Source organism: Benincasa hispida, chromosome 2, assembly GCF_009727055.1.
Source record: "Benincasa hispida cultivar B227 chromosome 2, ASM972705v1, whole genome shotgun sequence".
Taxonomy (NCBI): Eukaryota; Viridiplantae; Streptophyta; class Magnoliopsida; order Cucurbitales; family Cucurbitaceae; genus Benincasa; species Benincasa hispida.
The window spans coordinates 32778764-32799949 of NC_052350.1; the positions used below are offsets into that span (position 1 = coordinate 32778764).

Consider the following 21186-nt stretch of genomic DNA (forward strand, 5'->3'; position numbering starts at 1 on the left):
TATATCTTTTTTTTTTTTTTGCTATTTTTCGTTCTATCTTTGTTTTCTCCATCTAACTCTATTCTATCCATCTTTTTTAATTTCCTTCATTTTTTTTGTGCACTTGCTAGATTTTTTTTTAAAAAAAACAAAGAAGTGAAAGAAAAACAAGTTGTGGAAAAAAAGTCTTATTGTTTTCTTGTGACCTTTCATTTTCTTTTATTTATCCTTCATATTTAAGTGTACTTGCTAGAAAAATTGAACAAAAAAATGGTCTTATTGTTTTCTTGTGACATTTCATTTTCTTTTATTTATCCTTCATATTTAAGTGTACTTGCTAGAAAAATTGAAAAAGAAATTGTCTTTGCATCTTTCCATATTTTTTTGAAAAAAAACTTCTAGATTCTGTGACTTTTCGCATTCTAAGCTATATTGGAATTTCTCGCATGATTCTCACAAGAATACTATAAGATCTGCTAAAGCTGAGATACTAGAAATCTTATGATATGTCTCATCGGAGAAGAAATTGTCATGCGACTGATGACAATGATGATAATTTTTGGAAGAATATTAGAGAAAGTTTGGCTGAGCTGCTCCAATCCATTGATTACATAGGCCAATTCAATGAAACATTGAAGTTGCAAAAGCTTGGAAAGAATCATGCCGCATGAGCCACTGAAAATCAAGAAGATAGTCGATTGCTAGAAATTGATCAACCAACTCCAAATGATAGAGTTCATCCACAAGTCAAAAAGGAAGATTCCATTGGTGATGTTATTGAAATGAATGACGGTGATCATCAAAGTTTGAGAGATGAATTAAAAGGTAAAGTAGTTATAGAAAGTGCGGAGAAATTTGAAGTATGTGTTGTGAATGAGACCATAACAAATTCTCAAGAGAAAAGTGAGGCGGTGTGGAAATTGAGAAAATATCAAAAAGTGAGACATTAGAGTCAAAAGAAAAAGAAGAGAGTGTGATTAAGAGTGGAGGTGAAGGAAAATATTCATATGAGAAAAATCATGGGAGTAGTTTTCCAACTAACGTTCTTTCCTATTATTTTCCTTGTGTTTTATATATTGCATTGAAGGCACGATGGGGGATGGCCAAGTTTGAAAATTTTCATCAAAGACAATTGGGATAGAGTGCACTATAAAGAAATTTCACATTTGATTTTGGAGGAGACGAGACTTTAAAACTTCTCTCAAAAGTTTGAGAAGATGATTACAAAGTTGCATTACAAGGTCATCTAAGATACGAGGACGAATCTTCTTGAAGAAGGGGAGAAATACTTGCTGAAAGTTTGAGATTGTTGAGCTTCACTTTCATCTTGTAGAACCTCAATATTTCCTACATTAGCCAACTTCTTATGATTGCCGCTTATTTGCTTATCAACTAGGGCATAAAAGCCCAGTACAAGAAAATCTCCCACTTGCCCTAGTTCAGCCGCGGGCGATCTTGTAGACCCATGCTCTAAAGGTGACTCTCAAACACTGTAGCCATGAGAGCCTTCATAAACAGGTCAGCAACATTGTTCTCCAAAGCGATCTTTATGACGATCACGTCCCCTCGATGCACTATCTCGCAGATCAGATGATACTTCCGCTCTATGTGTTTGTCGCGCCTGTGACTCCTAGGCTCCTTGGAGTTTGCCACTACCCCACTATTATCACAATAGAGGGCAATGGGCCTAAACATATCTGGAACAACTTATAGTTTATTCAAGAACTTCCTGAGCGAGACGAACTCCTTAGCAGCTTCGCAAGCCGCTACGTACTCCACCTCTATAGTGGAGTCAGCGATGCACCCCTGCTTAGTGCTTCGCCACACTACAGCTCCTCTGTTAAAAGTAAAGACTGACCCTGACATGGACTTGCGAGAGTCCTTATCAGTCTGAAAGTTAGAATTCGTGTATCCAGTAAAGATAAAATCTCTAGATCCATACACGAGCATGTAGTCCCTCGTTCTACGAAGATACTGGAGGATGTTCTTCACTGCGGTCTAGTGACCCTGGCCTGGGTTAGACTGATACCTACTAACTATGCCCACAGTAGTCCAGGATGTCTGGACGAGTACAGAGCATCACGTACATCAAATGCCAATGGCAGAAGCATATGGGACTCGTCTCATCTCCTCAACCTCCAGAGGCATCTTAGGACACATGTCCTTAGACAAAGTGACTCCATGCCTGAATGGCAGTAGGCCCATCTTGGAGTCCTGCATCGAGTACTTGAGCAACATCTTGTCAATGTACGATTCTTGAGACAGTGCTGGTACTTTGTTCTTACGATCTCGAAAGATCTGTATTACTCAGACAAACTGAGCCTCTCCAAATCTTTTCATTTGGAATTGGGTCGCTAGCCAGTTCTTAACGTAGTCAGTAGATCACATCATTCTCAATGAGTAGTATATCGTTTACATACAACACTAAGAAGACTAGTGAAGCGTTGATAGATCTTCTTGTAGACACAAGGTTCATTCAACGTTCTGATCAAAGCCATAGGACTTGATCACAATATCAAACCGTATGTTCCAAGATCGAGACGCCTGTTTCAGCCCATAAATGGACCGATTCAGCTTTGCAAACAACTTTTGCTCTTGCCGTGGCTATGAATCGCTCGATTGCACAATTAATGGTCTCCTCAAGATTGCCATTTAGAAAGGCCGTCTTGATGTCCATTTTCCAAATCTTATAATTATAATAAGCTGCAATGGACAGGAGGATGCAGATCGACTTTAACATGGCAATAAGCGAGAAAGTCTTCTCGTAGTCAACTCCCTCTACCTGGGTATAACCCTTTGCCATAAGTCGAGCCTTGAAGGTCTGCACCTTCCCATCAGCTCCCCGTTTGCGCTTGTAGATCCATTTATAGCCTATAGGTCTTACCCCATCAGGTTGATCTATAAGATCCTATACTGAGTTGAAGTACATCAACTCTATCTCGAGATCCATGGCCTTGACCCATTCATCCCGGTCAACATCCTCCATTGACTTCTTATAAGACAACGGATCCTCAACGTCACCATCTGCTACCATAGCAAGGATTTTCGTGAAACCCAGATAGTGAAAGGCCGGTTCGCAACCCTCTCATTGCGTCGAGGCTCAACTGTTGAGGTGGAACTGACCTATTCGATGAACTCCCATCAATAACTCTTGCTGATAAAGCAGGCTCTTCAACAACTTTTGTTGAAGTTTCAGTAGTTTCATTAGAAAGCTCACGCAACACGACTTTACTTCGTGGACTGTGCTCCCTAATATGATCCTCCTCTAGGAACATAGCATTCGTGGAAACAAACACCCTATTTTCGATGGATCATAAAAATAACCCCCTCGCGTACCTTTGAGGTAGCCTACAAAGAGGCATAACCTCGACCGTGGTTCCGACTTCTTGGGATTTTCCTTAAGCACATGTGTAAGGCAACCTCAAATGCGAAAGTGACATAAACTAGCTTTACGCCCATTCCACAACTCCAGAGGTGTTCTCGCAACACTTTTGGAGGGAACACAGTTGAGTATGTATACCGCAGTCTCCTCTGCAAAACCCCAGAATGAGTCCGGTAAGAAAGCATAACTTATCATCGAACGAACCATGTCCAACAAGGTTCTATTTCTCCTCTCCGCTACACCATTTTGCTGAGGTGTACCCAGCGCTGAGAATTGGGAAACGATTCCATGTATTATCAAATAGTCCTGGAATGTCGAGTCCAAAAATTCTCCACCTTGATCTGATCGAAATGTTTTAATCCGTCTATCCAATACGTTTTCAACTTCAACCTTGAACTCTTTGAACTTTTCAAAGGATCCAGACTTCTGTTGCATAAGATAAAAATACCCATACATAGAGTAATCATTAGTAAAACAGATAAAATACTCATAGCCACCTTGGGATCGCACATTCATAGGACCACAAAGGTCAGAATGAACTAACTCAAAAGGCTCTTTGGCTCGATAACCTTTTCCAGTAAAAGGTCGTTTAGTCATCTTACCCTTAAGGCAAGATTCGCACACCAGTAAAGAATTTTCTTCTAACTCACTTAGAAGTCCATTCTTTATCAATCTCTCAATCCTATTGAGATTGATGTGCCCTAATCGAAGGTGCGAAAGTTGGGCATTTTCTTTTGGAGAGATACGTCGATGTTTAGTTTGAGTTACGGCAGTTTTAAACAATTCTGTGTTATGAAGGGAACTAATGGCTAACGGCCTTAGCACATACAAGTTACTTTCCAGATACGCTGTACAAATATTAACACCGTCTTTATGAATAAACGCTTTATCCACATTAAAAGAAATAGTGTATTTACATTGTAGCAAGCACTTTACAGAAATAAGGTTCCTCTTAAGTTCAGGAACAATAGATACATCATTCAAAATTAGAAACCTATTCTGTAAAGATAACTGGAGCCCTCCCACTGCCACAGCTGAGATGACGTGCCCGGTGCCTACTCGCATCGTCATCTTACCAGCCTCCAGCTGTCGTAAGGATCTAATCCCCTGAAATGAAGAACAAATGTGATTAGTGGCACTCGAATCAATTATCCAGGCAGAATCATCATTCTCCACTAAACAAGTTTCAAGTACAAGTAAATCATATTTACCTTGATCTTCCTTGGCCTTAGCCTTGGCGGTCTTTCTTTCCTTCAGCCAGCGAGGACAGTTCCTCTTCCAGTGCCCATCCTGGTTGCAGTGGAAATATTTTCCCTTTTCAATCGGTGGTGGACACCTTCTTGGGGTGACAGGCGGCGGGTTAGCAGGCGCCTTCCCTTTTCCCTTACCACTCTTCTTCTTCTTCCTCTTTGCAAAGTTAGAAGTAGAAGGTGCAAACTTCGTTCATGAGGTTGAACCTCTATGGAACGTCCTGGATGATGAAGCAACATTTGCCTCACCCTTCTTCCTTTACTTACTTTTCAGTAAAGATTGGTAAGTCTGCAACTCGTTGAGGAGAGTTGTAAGGTTGTATTTTACTTTGTTAAGAATCACATTACTATCAAAATACAGGAAGCTCTTTGACAAAGAAGGTAGGATTCTACTAACTTGGTTGCCTTCATCGATGGTAGACCCATTCAACTCTGCCACATTGAAGTGGACCATCATGTTAAGCACATGTTCACGAATAGAGGTACCTTCTTCCATTTTGGAGTTGAATATATACTTAAGAGCCTCGTGCATGAGCTGTTTGTTGACGAATCGCTGATAGGTATGATTGATGATGTTCTATGCTCGAAATGATGCGATATTACTGCTACATATGCGTTAATTATGGATGTTCATGTAGTATTCCATGCGTTGTCATAGGTTTCCTTACGAAGGAACCAAGTGTAATTCCACCGCAAGTTTCTCGGTGTGATCCGAGGTCGAAGGGATTGTTTTAGGTTATTGTGATATGTTCATGATATATACGACCAGGTTTTCAATCTTTAAAAATGTGTTTGTACAGGTATATAAATTGCGATAAAATAAATTAAAGCAGTAAAGATGCGATAATAAAATAAAATACAATAAACCTAAGCTAGATGATACAAGATACAGGCTTCATGTTACAGATGCTGGGGTCAAGGCTGGTTGTGAAAGATATGCAAAGATGTGGAATGCGGCGGCAAGTCTTATGAATAAAATAGAAAGAGAAAGATAAATAATATAAACAGTGCAAGTTCTAAATTATGTTGAAGCTAAAAATACTATTCTGCTCTTCTCTTGGCGTACACCTTTCAGTGATCGGCCATGCTCCCACATATCTGTGATGAAATAGAGACTAACGTAATGAACGCAAGGTTGCTTCCATGTCTGGAAGTACTACTCGCTTTAGTTAACGCTTCTTCTAACCCTCTCTCGATAGATTAGAATGGCATCTTCACTTTTCCTCTTACAGGTGAAAATGCCATCTAGCATGCCTTGCTAAACGCATTTTATACCTTTAACATAGATTAAGTACTTGTTTGATTCATATTAACTATCAGGGGATTAAAAAGACATCATGGAGAAAATGATTAATGGAGGAACGGAAATAGACAGAGAGTGGTATATGAAAGCTATCGAAACATTTAATATATCTATTAAGCATTTGATACATGGTGTGTGAATGAAAAGATAAAGAGAAAGTGAAATACAACGATGAAAGAGATAGAACAGATACACACAAGTGCCAATGTCTTGGCACTGATTCGATGGAGATCTGCTTGCCAGATATGATGGATTTGATGGTAGGGAGAGTTTCCCTCTTAGGCTTGCTCCATCGGTAGCAGAGATCTATGCACAGAGCTTACGATCGGGTATTTGGCAGAATAGATATAAGATTCACCTCTCGGCCTTATCACGTCTTCTTCCCGGATTTCTTCACTTAAGCACACAGCTCCTTTACTCTCTACAGTTTAGCAGCACTTAGCCCCGTATCAAGTAGCATAAGTTTTCTTTGAAATCTATGGGGTATTTCTAGGTGCAGGTCTTTGACTCCGGCCTTGTTGTCCCCACTGATGGTTATGGTATTTCCGAAGATGGAGGGATATTATTCCTTCTGTTATGCAATCAGACTGTCAATTCTGCACAACCGTTAGTTGTACATGTGTCTCAATCCTCCGCTTTTGCGTTGCTCAGTTGCATCTTTCGATCGAGTATTCACATATGGTGTTGTTTTTATTACCGCATGCAGTTGAAAGTCAACTCTGGATTGACTGTCGCATTGTGCCGTCATTGCGGTGAGTGTCTCTTCATTATTGATTGATGGGCACAATGTGACAGAGATGCGTTGATCAGTTTCTCGTGAGCCTTGAGCGTAAGCGGTGACTTGGTTTCCTACAAAACAGAGTAAAATTCGGCTTGTCCTCCATCTTTATGGTGTTAGTGGGTGTAATTGTGATCATTTATAATTATTATAATTCTAAGCTAATCTTCATACAATCGGTGCATATTTACAAACTTTTGGCTGCAATATCTAGATAAGGTGGCATAAATAACTTGTATTTCTACAAGTTATCACACCCCCAAATTTAGATATATACTTGTCCTCAAGCATATCTTCTACTAAGGCAATCTTGCTCAATTCCTATCCTCTATTTTTGCGACGATTGGTTGCTACGAATGTTACATTTAGGCACATTTCTTGACATTGCACTTTCCTTCTATCCTTGCTAATTCTTAGCAAGCCCTACTTTATTCTTCTATATGACAAAATTCTGCTCAAAGATGCTTTTCTAGTTTTCAAAATAGAATGTTTATCTCTTCTTTTTCAAAACAACTTGATGTATTTAAATGCGGTGAGCAAAACTTTGCGCCATTTATTCACTTAGAGACTATTGATTACGGTTACACTCTTCGTTTTAGCTTATCCCCACGGGTGTCATGCGGACATCCAACTACGGTTGTGTGCCAATTTCAACTTTAACTCATGACATTCAGAGGAGTTGTCTCTTGATTTCTATTATTTTTTTTGTCTTTTTTTCAGCTGCGTGTTTCTTTGGAAACCCACCTTCGTTTTGGCTTGCTCCTACGGGTGTCATACGAACATCCAACTACGAACAGACTCCTTTCACAACTAAACTCTTATCAGGTTGGGGCAGTTTTGAGGTTTACCCTTGTGCTGACATTGGAGTTTTGCATAATTTTTTTATAAGAAAATAGTTGCATTTTCTTAAATACTTCATATTCTTAATCTCATCTGATCAAACCTTCCCCACCCCCAAATTTAAAGATGAGCAAGGTCCTCATTGCGTTGTTTTGAGAGATTAGACAAACACTTAGAAGAAAAATTGCAAAAAGAAGGTTTTGAGCAGAACTTTGAAAGATAAAAGGTAAAGTACTGCCAAACTAGGAATTAACTAGGTGTTAGTCAGAAATTACTAAGTATGGAAAATGTTTCTAAGTATAAACATATAATACATCATAGAACGCAATGAAGATCGTAAAAACAAAAGATTAAGAACATTACAAAAATTGACAAAGGAAGATAAAGAAAAAGGCACAGGCAAAAAGTAGAGTGAATCATGTACTCTAATTGTATTGAATATTAACAAAGTGTACAAATAAGTATAATTGAATGCATTACAAAAATTTTCTGTTGCCTGTACAAGAGTCAAAGAATTTGATTAACTTACAAAGAATAAATTAATTGAATACAAATAAAGAATGGCCGCATAAAAAAAAATTCATATTGGAAGAAAGTGTTAATATTAAGGTTGAGGAGCAGGGGGATCTGGCGGAGGCTGTTGAGGTGGTGCAGACGAAGCGTCGTCAAACAATAAGTGCAACCTTAGATGCGGAGGCACCATCGGACCATGAAGATATGTGGTGAGAAAATTAAAATACTCTTGATTATGCTCCGCTATCTATCTTTGGTGCACGGAGATCCTATGCATACTGCACTGCATATTGATGAGCGCCTCCCTTGAAGTCGCAGCAGTGCGTTGAATCTCATCAATGCGTTCTATTACTACCTCAAAGCGTTGATTGAAGAAGTGGTACTGTTGAGAGACAAGCTCTTGCTTTTGAGAGAAGAGGGTTTCTCATTTCAGCTAACTTAGTAGCCATGGAAGTGAATGATGGTTGTGCCTGCAATGTCTCGCCAGCATCGTTTTGGGGTTGGGCAGAGGTGCCTTCACCCAAATCGTGTGGGTCATCAACATGCGGCGGTGGAATGGTGGGTTGGGGAGATGGAGCTGTTGGTGGAGGTGAGGCTGCTGGGTAAACAACAGGAGAGTTGGGGACAAGAAAAGGTTTGTAAAATGCTCGTGTAAGGGGAAGAGGGTTGCGCTGGCAGGCTCGGAGGCTTGGAGGCCGGATGACTAAGGGAAGAGGGTCCATAGGTTCCGAATTTTGCGTTGGTGATTCTTGGACCTTCTCTTCTCTTCGCTGTCTTTTGGGCCTTGTTTCTTGAGGCGCATTCAAATCGATCGCAGGCCTCTTTGCTGGAAGCTCGAGGCAGTGTGAAGAATCTTTGAGGAGCATCCTCAAGATTTTTATGTTGATGAGGTCGTGGACTTCTGGCATGGGCTTCTCATCAATGCCTACACCCATAGATAAGTATAGACTTGAAATGATCCACGGGAAGAAGTACTGCCCCTGAACATGGCCCACTAATGCTCTGATTTGCGTTGCGATCAACTGCCCTACGTCGATAGGAATGTCACGGGCTATGCTGTATGCGACCATGACCCGATCCCTTGATATCGTTTCTGTCATGCGTTGTTGGTATTAGCCGCTTCTTAACCAAGTAAACCAGAGCCTTCCCTCTAATAGCAAGAACTTGGACTCCAAGGTATTGATGCCTTTGAACGAGACCGACCACTTCGTGCCCGTTTGCGTTAGTACCCTCAGCGCATCGTCCATCTGTTCTTCTGTGGGATCATCAATAATCTTGTTCCCTGGTGCATCAGGATTGTCCTTCATCTGATAAATTTCATTGATGTCCCTTGCGCTGGATACTGTTTCTTCTTTAAAGGTCACCGCATCCCTATTTCCATGAAGACGCCTGCGTATAAGCTTCACTTAAGCACTCAACTTAGCCTTTTCTCTCAACAGTTTTGCAGCACTTACCTCGTATCCACTAGCAGTCCTTTTCTCTGAAATCTATGGGGTATTTATATGTACAGGTCTTTGACTCTGGCTTGTGGTCCTCACTGATGGTTATGGTAATTCCAAAGATGGAGGGATATTATTCCTTCTGTTATGCAATCAGACCGTCAATTCTGCATAACCGTTAGTTGTACACATGTCTCAATCCTTCGCTTTTGCGTTGCTCAGCTGCATCTTTCGATTGAGTAACGGTGTTGTTTTTATTACCGTATGCAGTTGAAAGTTAGCTCTGGATCGGCTGTCGCATTGCGCCGTCATTGTGGTGATCGTCTCTTCATTGTTGATTGACGGGCGCAATGTGACAGAGATGCGTTGATCAATTTCTCGTGAGCCTTGAGCGCAAGCGGTGACTTGGTTTCCTGCAAAATAGAGTAAAATTTGGCTTGTCCTCCATCTTTATGGTGTTAGTGGGTGTAATTGTGATCATTTATAATTATTGTAATTCTAAGCTAATCTTCATATAATCGGCGTATATTTACTAACTTTTGGCCGCAATATCTAGATAAGGTGGCATAAATAACTTGTATTTCTACAAGTTATCACTATTCAAATGGTTGTCCAAACATTCCCCGCAGGGACTCCATGATCTCACACGCTGAGACCATGGGCTCATGCTTCTTGGCCAGGACTTCAGAAAGACTTGCCAAGATATAGGCTTGGGCCTTCTCATTCACTCATGTCCATCGCTCTATGCCTCCCGAACATTTCGAGCGACATTGGGAGTTGGAATAGGAGGACAGACCTCCGCAAGGGCAAACATGAGATCCTCGATATTAGTATCGTCTTAATCATGTGTTTCCATGTTGAAATCGCTAGTTAATTTTTCGGCGCGAAGCAAAGCTAAAGTGGTTGTGGCCATTTTGAAAAGATTGTTGCTGAAAAACGAACAAAACTTTTATTAGATTTTGCTAAACCACATTTTAACTAATTAATTTTGCAAAACAGTTTCAAGTACCTTGAAAGACTTCTATTTTGCAATGATGCCCCAGCAAGGCAAGACAAACGTCACCGGTGGGGTGATCAGATGCCTCTTCACTGGGATGAGACTTTCTCAACCATTAGGCAGAACCAACTCTTGGAACTGAACCTAACAACCACCATTTATTTGGTCCAGAACTGTTAACTTTTAACAATTCCACGTAAGTGTGACCTGATGCATAGAATTATGATGCGATGGTGTAAGTATGCGATGATCATGCAAGTTTTCCTAACAAAGCCTAAGTATAAGCCTTCTTAGGTTCCTGGTAAGTCCAAGGTCGAACATAGAGACTACTAAGTAGATATGCGACAGACTCTTTGATTCTATTGCGGTGGTGAAAAAGAAGTGGATAGTGTTTTGATTTAGATTTTTCCTATGCGACGGAGTTGAAAGCAGAGTGATGAAAGCGTAGTGTTACAATAAGTATGCGATGAAGGGGTTGAGAAGGGGTTTAGCTAACATTTTCCAAGATTGTGCACAAGTTATGCGATCATGCTATACACAAATATCAGTACTACATTTCTCAATGCAGAATGCCACAATTCCTATTTCTAGGACGCATGCGATGTATATGCGAAACAGTCGATAGAACTTATTTCTAAGTTTCTACTCTTGCTGATGCGATCTAATCCGACTCTCTAAAGCTTAGATTCTATCTTTAGACTACTCTCTCAAGCCTAGATTCTATCTTTAGACTACTCTCTCAAGTATGTCCAAATGATGAATGATGCACACATAAGACAAGATGACCACATACCACCATTCCTATTTCTAGGGCGCATGTGATGTGTAAATAGCAGATAGAACTTATATCTAAGTTTCTACTCTTGCTTATACGATCTAATCCGACTCTCTCAAGCCTAGATTCTAATCTGACTCTCTCAAGCCTAGATTCTATCTTTAGATTACTCTCTCAAGTACGTCCAAAGGGTGAATGATGCATACATAAGACAAGATGATCGCATAAAATGCGTATCTTAGGTCATGCTAGCTAAGTACTTCTTAACCCATTCAGAAATTTAGCTACTCATGCATGATGTGAACATAAATCGAAATGAAGTTTCCATTTTCTGCAAATAAAGTATTGAATACAAAATAACAAATGGATTTGAGAGATAACAAGCCCGGTAAGCAATGTCTTACTTCCTGTGGCCTTTTACACTGCTCTTTATCACTTCAACTCTGTTCTAATTGTGGATTCTTGCTCTCGCAAGGGTTGGCCTTCTCTTTTTTGTATTGTTGTCCAGCAGACTCTCAATCTGTCCGGGAGCGATTTCTCTCGACTCCGCCTCGTCTCCTTGCTCTCTCCGTCTTCTATCTATATGTATATGTATGTGCGTGAATCCGTTTCTCTCTGGTGGCATTCGGTATTTATAGATTTCAAGGTGAAACAACTTTTCTTGCTAATGATTGCAATGATGGTCAGCATTAATTTCCCTACTCTGTTGCGCCGTTTAAAAGTCACCGAAAGTTCAATGTACTTGCTACAGTGTGGCTTTTAATGGCTTGTCAACTGAATTCGTAATTGATTCGTTGTCAGCTTTACGTCCCACCACGATTTATTATGTTGTCACCTTGATACGAGGGCTTTATGAGATCACCTTTTTAAGAAACTTCTCACGATCACATGACTTGCGATCGCAACTTCAAGCGCATTGTCGCATTGTGCCCTTGGAACGCAATTTCATATGTGCCATCGCATTGTACCTGCATAACATAGGTAAATTAACTGCTTTTATGCGATGAGCATTAGCAATCGCAATTCCTTTCAGTTTGGTGCTTTCAGAAATGATATTGCCTATTTTACCATCACTTTCTCTCATTGTTTTACTTATTTGAGCTGTAATAACTTGTATTTCTACCAGTTATCATGACCTCTTGCTTTCGGTGCCAAAGTCTCGCCCTAATGAGCCCACCGTAGGGAAGAAGCAGATTGGACAAGAGACTAAGTAACCTTATCCTCTTACAGGAGATTAAATAAAGAAACGCGCAAAACTGCCATCGTATAGAGGGACACTCACAGGGTGCCTCGAGGCGATGTGCAGAAACTTTATTCAATCCAACGATAGAGACCGAGGGATATGCTGTCGCACTTTCCGCTCTCACTCTCTCCATCCACCTTGATATTGACCTACCTAAACACCATCCTTTAGGGGGACACGACAAAGGTGCCACGAGGCCAAGGGTAGATCTCACGGTGTGGACTATAAAGGAGAAACGTGAAAGGTTTAAGTGAAGCATCATATGCTTCAAGTACCTCCCACTGAATGTTCTACCTAGGGATTCATTAACCTGGACAATCTGGCTACTGATGTTAGTCTAAGTCATCTTTTTAAGTCCACTCATAAAGAACTTTTGTCTATGAATTATGAACAAGTTTAAGTAGTCACATTTAAACACTTTAATGGACTGTCCTTAACTTGTATGCATGCATCAAATCTATCTAATTCACCTTTCCAGGTAAGCTCCCAGGTAGGGGTGTTATGTTTCTGTCAACTTAAATACCCCAGCCTAGACAGAACCCGCCTTAGACAAAAGGTCCCTTATAGATAAATTTGCTACACTTTAACCTTTTATTAGTCAATTCAATCCTCTTAAATTGATTAAAAGATTAAAGCCTAAGGGTTGCTAATCATATTAGAACCGTGATCTTAGGTCTATGTCACTCAAGTTTAAGCATTTTAAAATCATGAATTAAACCTAAGTGTGCATGCATGTCTTTCTTATTGCTTTTAGTTCTAATTTCTCTTTAATCATTAAAAAGAAACAACTAAAAAACATTGTGTACAACTAGGTGTTTATAACGCTTATAAAGAAACCTATGTGTCATGCTTCATGCAATGTCCGGTCATTACTATACATAACTTTTATATACACATAATAACCAAGCAAAAATGCTTTCAATACACCCTTATACTATAACAATTATAATATAAAGATGATGCATGTCAATGCTTTTTATGCATGCATAAATATAACTCTTATATTATATGATGCATGAGCATGCTCTTACATAATTAAATCATGCTTCTCTAAATTATAACATTTACAATAAAGAGATGATGCATGACCAATGCATAACCTAAGGTGGGATTTACTATATGTGCAAACCATATAACATATAAATAACCATACATCTCATGTAAAAAAAAAAAAAAAAAGGATTAATGGACCGGGATGAACCTTTACAAAAACAGGAATGAAATAACTCTATCTATTACATTTTCCATCGAGCAAATCGGTTCACAGGCGAACTGGGTCTTGAACTGCCAGGAGAAACTCCATCGTTTAGTAAACATCGCAGGTATACTCGCTTAGCGCACACTAGATGATAGCACAAAAGCTAAATGATCACTCAGACGACAACGAGGCTGTTGACACTTGGAATTGAATTGTGTAATGTGCATGCTTAGATGATGTGCTACAAGCTCATGTTGCCATAAACTAGTAACGATAAATTTGATCTTATGCTATGTAATTGCTCATGCACACTTTATGCGATACTACTTCTAAATATATGCGTTGTTAACTATATGCTTGTAGTATGCTATAGAGTAATGCGTTGTCACAAGTTTCCTTGCGCTGAAACCAAGTATAATTCCAACGCAAGTTTCTCAGAGTAATCCAAGGTCGAACACAGGGATTGTTGTCATTAATGTGTTATGTTCGTGATACATGCGACCGGTTTTTACAATTAATAAAGATTGTGTGATTGTACAGGAAATTAAAGTGCGATAAACATAAATTGCGTTGCTAAAATAAAAGTGCGATAAAAGTAAACTCTAAACTATTATGATACAAGATACAAGATATATGATACTGAGTTCGAGACTGACTGTGAAGTTTATACAAAGGATCATGGTATGCGATGGCAAGTCTTTTGGATGAATTTAAAATAGAAAGAATAACTAGTAAAAACATCGCAAGTTCATTAATTGCATTAAAGATGTAATTAAGGTTCCACTTTTCCTTGGCGTACACCTCTCGGTGATCGACCGTGTTCCCATATCTCTATGGTGAAACATGAATGAACGTAATGAACGCAATGTTTCTTCCATCTCTGGAAGTACTTCTCGCTTTAGTCAACACATTCTCTCAACCCTCTCTCGATAGGCGAAATAGCATCTTCACTTATGCTCTCACAGGTGAAGATGCCGTCTAGCATGCTTTAGCTAAACATAACTATTTCCTTAACACAAATTAATTTACTTGCTTAATTATTACTAATTATCCAAGGGATTAAGAAAACATCATGGAGAAAATGAATCATGAATGAACGAAAATAGGTAGAGAGATGGCAATGGAAATGATCAATACAATTAATACTAAGATTAAGCGTCTGATACATGGCGTGAATGATAGAGTAAAGAAGATGAGTACAAATGATGAACAAGAGATAGAAACAAATACAGAAGAGTGTCAACGTCTTGACACAGATCTGGACGGTGGTTTTTCTTATCGGGGTGTGGAGTGAATGGAGAGAAGAGCTTCCCTCTCAGGCTTGCTCGTCTGGTAGAAGTGACCTTCGTACAGAGCTTCAACGGCGGGGATTGAAAGGATTCCTTGCCCGGAGACTCACCTCTCGGCCTTGTCTCTTAATTCTTCCCGGATCTATTCTGATCGGCTTTTCAGAGCAGTCTCTCTCTCAATATTTAAGTATCAAATATGCCCGTAACAAGTATATCTTGCAATGGAATTGCATAGGCTATTTATAGGCGAAGCTTTGACTCTTTGCATTGGTCCCCACTTTATTGTTAAGGCAGTTCCTGAAATGGTAGAGTGAATATTCCTTCTGTTACGCAATCAATCCTGTCAGAAATGCACAATGGTTAGCTGTACACACGTCTGAATCCTCCACAATTGTGTTGCTCTTTACATCTTCGATCGTTTGCCTGCAGCGGTGTTGTTTTTGAATACCGCATGCGGTTGAAGTTAAGCTCTTGATCGATTGTCGCATGCGCCGTCATTGCGTTGATTTCTCTTCATTCATGATTGACGGGCGCAATGTGACGTAGATGCATTGTTCATTTCATCTTTGAGCCATGAACGCATGCGGTGACTTGATTTCCTACAAAACAGAACTGAAACATCCTTTTCTACCATCGCAATGGTGTTAGTGGTTGTATTGACGATAATTTATAATTCTTGCATTTCTGAGCCAATTTCCATACAATCGACGCAACTTTCCTTTCTTTTAGCCGCAATATCTAAATAAAATAGTATAAATAACTTGTATTTCTACAAGTTATCATACCCTCAAAAGATATATGCTTGTCCTCAAGCATATCTTCTACTAAGGCAATAATGCTTAATTCCTATCCTAAATTTTGTGTCGATTGGTTGCTCCGAATGCTCCACTTAGGCAACATTACTTGACAATGCAATTTCCTTCTATCCTTGTTAATTCATAACAAAGCCCTACTTTATTCTCCTATACAACAAATTTCTTCTCAAAAATGCTTTTCTAGTTTTAAAAAGAATGTTTACCTCTTCTTGTGAAAACAACTGATGTGTCCAGATGCGGTGGTCAAATTTGCGTCATTTATTAGAGATGTTGATCATGGTTACATCCTTCATTTTGACTTGTTCCCACGGGTGTCATGCGAACATCCAACTACGGTTGTGTGCCAATCTCAACTTTAACTCTTGATTTTCTGAGGAGTTGTCCTTTATACTCTTATTTTTCTTTTTCTCATTTTTTTCTTTTTTTTTTTTTTGATATTACGTCGTTCTTGGAAACCCACCTTCGTTTTGGCTTGCTCCCATGGGTGTCATGCGAACATCCAACCACAAGCAGGTTCCTTTCACAACTAACTCTTATCAGGTTGGGAATGTTTTGGGATTTCCCTTGCGCTGACATTGGAGTTTTGTATGAAAATAATATTTTATGATTTTTTTTTACAATGGAAATGAACGCATTTTCTTAATGACCGCATCTCTTGATCTCATCTGCTCAGACCTTCCCCACCCCCAAATTTAGAGATGCGCAAGGTTCCCATTGTGTTGTTTGGACAGAATAGACGAACACTTTGACAAAAGTTTGAAAAGAAGGTTTGAGCAGAATTTTGAAGGATAAAAGGTAAAGCATTGCTATAGCTACGAATTAACTAAGTGTTAGGCAGAAAGTACAAAGTGTGGGGAAATGTTACTAAGTGTATGCATATTATACATCATGGCAGCGCAATGAATTACGCAAAATAAAAGATCAAGAATATCGCAAATAATGACAAAGAATGATAAAGAAGAGGCTAAGGCATATGGAGAGAATTGCTACTCAGTTGTATTAAAATTTAACTAAGTATACAAGAGATTACAATTAACGCAATGCAAAATTTTTGCATGTACAAAGAATCAAAGAATTAGCTTCTTTACAAAGAAAAATAATGAATTGAAGTAAAAAAAAAGAATGACCGCACTTAAAAATAAGTTGTAAATTATTGAGGGGGAGGAGGTTCTGGTGGAGGATTTTGGTGAGGTACTCGAGGAGTTTCTTCAAAGTGTAGATGCTGTTGGAGATTCGAAGGCACCATGGGACCATGAAGATTCGCTGTCAAGAAATTGAAGTACTCATGGTTGTGCTCCGCTAGTTGCCTCTGGTTTAGGTGGATTGTATAGATGTTGCGTTGAATATTGATCATCACCTACCTTGTCATCGTAGCACTGCATTGTAAATCTTCTACTCGCTCCTTGACCTCATTTATTCTCTGGCAGAAGAAGTCTTGTTGTTGGTAGAAGAGTTCATGTTGTTGGGTAAGAAAGGCTCATATATCGGCTAATTCAGTAGCTAAGGAGGCAATGGTGGATTGTGCCTGTGCTGTTTTGCCATCATCAATTTGGGGTTGGGCAGAGGTGCCTTCACCCAAATCGTGTGGGTCATCAACATGCAGCGGTGGTAGGGAAAGTTGCAGTGATGATGGGGCTACTGGATATGCAGTTGGAGAATCAGGGGCAATGAGAAGGTTGGTGAAATGCTCGAGAAGTGAAGAAGAAGGTTGTGCGGGAGGGCTCGGAGGGCGAATTATCAAAGGCAAAGGGTCCAAAGTCTCTTGATCTTGCGTTGGTGATTCTTAGACTTTCTCCTTTCCTTTGTCATCTGTGCGCTATTTCTTTGGCTTGGGTTGTTGCGGCGCATTTAAATCAATGATGGGCCTCTTTAATGGGAGCTCGGGGTAGTGTGGGGAGTCTTTGAGGAGCATCCTTAGGATCTTGATATTTTTGAGGCCATGAACCTCTGGCATGGGTTCTTCCTCAATACCTACACCCAGTGATAGGCATAAGCTTGAGACTGTTCATGGGAAAAAATACTGACCTCTTATGTGCCCCACCAAAGCTCTAAGTTGTCTTGCGATCAACTGGTCCACATCGATTGGAATGCTGCGCGCAATGTGCGACCATGACTCGATCCCTTGAAACCATTTTGTCATGTGTCATTGGGATCAGCCGTCGTTTAACCAAATATACCCAAAGTCGCGCCTTAAGAAGCAGTGTCTTGGATGCCAGGCTTCTAATGCCTTTTGGGGAAACCGTCCACTTAGTGCCCGGTTGCGTTAATGTTTGCAGCGCATATTCCATCTGCTCTTCAGTAGGATCATCAATGATTTTATTACCCAGTGCATCCGGGTTGTCCTTCATCAAGTATAATTCATTGATGTCTTTTGTGCTGAAAGACACCATGTACCGTCCATTGTAGATGTCACGCACTACCTTTGGAATAACGATGGTTAGGCACTGGCAAAATGTATCCCATCCATGCTCTACTATAACACTCGTAATCAGGTCTGGTAGTGGCATTGGCGCGAGGAAAAATCCCATCTCCACCAGCATATCATCGTTCTCTCTTTTTCGATGGACGCCCCATAGCCAATGCGGGCTCGCTGCTTTCTACAACTGTTTTGCCTTTTTCTTTGGTCAATGCAAGGCGGGATTCTTGCCTTTGTTTCCTTTCCTTCTCCTTGCGTCGTTCCTCCTTCTCCCATTCAGTAAGTTCTTTGCCTTTCTTCTCTCTTAAGCACTGAACGTTTGTTCGATGCTTCTTCTCCTTCTCCTCTTTCTTCCTTCTTTCTTCTTCTGCCTTCTTCTTCCTTTCTTCTTCTTCTTCTTCTCTCACTTCTTTTTCAAATTCTTTTTCAAACTGCTCTGAGGCCAGCAAAATGCGTTGTTCCTCTTCGAGCCTTTTCCTTTCTTCTTCTGCCGATATTTCATTGTTGTGGCGCACCTCCTCATCTTGTATTTTCTTCTTCGACTACCTTCTGTGATGATGAGTTGTGCCCGCTGTATTTTCTCTTGTTTTTCTTCCTCTGATTTTCTCCTCCTCTTCTGCTCTTCTAATGCATCTTGCAAAATTGGAGGGCCAATGGTTGACCCTTGCAGCGTATTCTCCTTGTGATGCCGCATCAAGGGGGTGATTTTTGCATCTTCTCCTTCATCAGTCACAACTGTTTACGATGTTTCATGCTGCGCTGATTCTCTCAGTTGTGCTGACTCCCCCTTGTCCTCCCTTACGGAGGTGGATTCTCCGTCCAGTTCTGTGCTCTCAGCTTTCTTTCTCCTCTCTTCCTCCTTCTTCAGGTGCCTCTCCTCCTGCCTGCGTTCCTTTCTTTCACTTCTTTCTTGCTTCTTCTTTAGACGGGCTTCCTCGTCTCCTTCAACCCCTTTCTCTTTGATCTTCTTCTCCGCTTTGATTCGATGGGCTTGCTCATCTCCTCCAGCCTTCTTCTTTTTGCTCTTCTTCTTCTTCTTCTTCTTCTTCTCAACCACTTCCAGTTGCTCCTCTGCCACCACTTCCTCCAACGCAACCCTGGAGGGTCCTTCATAGGATTCTACATTGGCGGTTTCCTTAGGATCCTCGATTGCTAGAGCGCTTCTCCTTAATGCTTCCTCCATCTCCTCCTCCGAAGGTAGTGGTTGGTTCACAACCCCAGCTTCGGGCAGTCCTCCTTCTTTCTCCATGCTGCTGAGTATACTCCCAAACACCTTCTTGTCGTCCTGTCTCTTCTTTTCACTTTTAGAGGAAAATGTTAGGAGTGGGGTGCTTTCAGAACTCTGCCCCCTTTTAAACTGGAGTGGCCTGACTGCTAAGGGATTTCGCCGGAGTTTATCGGCGACTCGAGGGATGGTTTATGGCTGGGCGGCGAGACGGCGACTGGTTGCAAGGAATGCCACCTCTCGTGCAGTGAGTTGGGCTATCGAGGGTGATGAGGGTGAAGAAGATGGCTGGGAAGACTGGTCTGCCATGGATGTCGGAGTAAGGAAGCTGGGAAATTCTTTAGGGTTTTGGGAGGAAGACAGTCTGGTATGCAAAAAGCTCTAGGGTTTCTGATTGCAAATGAGACTCAAATGGCTCACGGACGGAGGAAGTGTGAATTTATAGGTTGGGCCTTGATGGGCCTAACGCTATTTCTACGATGGCAGGCCTCGAGATACTAAAAAAGCCTACCGTTTGCACTCCTCACATTTATAAAGCATCAGATAAGGATGTCCTTTCGTCTGCTAAATCATCATTTCCTTGGAAGACGAAACGATTGGACTTCTCAATTTGCAAAAATAATTATCTTTAGTGTTTTATCCGAATGGGCGCAAGGTGAAGAATTAATGCAATGAGTTCATCAACGCAAATGCATCTTTGCAGAGGACGGGCAACAATGCATGTATCCCCACAACACACGCCTTAACTCAATGCATTTCTGGAGGACGGGTGCACGGTATTTCTACTAGCGCAACATTACTTCAACATAGTGCAATTTCGCTAAGGACGGACAAAGAACACATACGAGCGCAACACACCCCTCAGCGCAATGCATTTGAGTTAGATGAACGCAAAGTGTATCTTGTTGACACTAGATGCACCCATCATCGCAATGCATACCGAGTGTTGATTGTTTTATTATTTTTATTTTATTTTTTTTCATCAACGCGAGTCACAAGGACTTGCGGTATTAATTTTCTTCTTATTAATCATTCATTCACCAAGTTTTAAGAATAACATATTTATTACAGAAAAGTAAGGAAATTAAAGAGAGCATGGAAATAAAAGCAAGAGAATTAAATGAAGCATAAATTCATAAATCAATAAAAAAAAATTGAATGAAGCAATAAATGACAAAGTTCATAAAGCAATAAAGACAATAATTAAGAAAGCATGTAAACATAGGATTCAGAGATATGGACTGGAAGATAGTTTTCCATGATGAATGCAATCCACACCTCCACAAGCGATCCAACTTGCCTGCACAATGTCTTCACGGACATTGTCCCTTCCCGTGAGATCCAGGGGCTTCAGAATTGCTTGGCAGGGTTCCAGGTGTTCTATTACGTAGCTCGGATGCCAGCTGCCCCACTTGAATCTCCAAATTTTTTATTGAAGACGCCTGCGACTGCATTACCACATCATTTTTCTCAAGGTATTGCTTGAGCAGGGACTCCAATGAATTACCAGAGGTGTTAGAAGAGGATGGTTGATTGTGCGAGTGTCTCTATTGCCCTTGATTCTGATTGTGGTGAAAAGGTGGAGGGTTTCCTCGATTTCTGAAGTTGCTATTCTGATGGTTACTTGGCCCACCTTGATTATAATTTCCTCCCCAACTGAAGTTAGGGTGATTCCTCCAACCAGGATTATACGTGTTGCTGTACGGGTTATTCTGGATAGCGCATACTTGTTGTGGGTTTGATG

At 40.5% G+C, this 21186-nt stretch overlaps 1 protein-coding gene across 1 annotated transcript; it reads right to left on the bottom strand.

The window, feature by feature from the left end:
• Positions 1-18956: 18956 nt before the first annotated feature.
• LOC120072049 (nucleolar protein 58-like) lies at positions 18957-19466 on the bottom strand. Its single transcript, XM_039024472.1, has one exon. It carries the CDS (start codon positions 19464-19466, stop codon positions 18957-18959), a length of 510 nt encoding a protein of 169 aa, XP_038880400.1.
• Positions 19467-21186: the final 1720 nt, after the last annotated feature.

What these genes read in the sequence shown, in the direction of transcription:
- LOC120072049 (XM_039024472.1), bottom strand. Translation starts at nt 19,466, where the DNA reads ATGGAGAAAGAAGGAGGACTGCCCGAAGCTGGGGTTGTGAACCAACCA.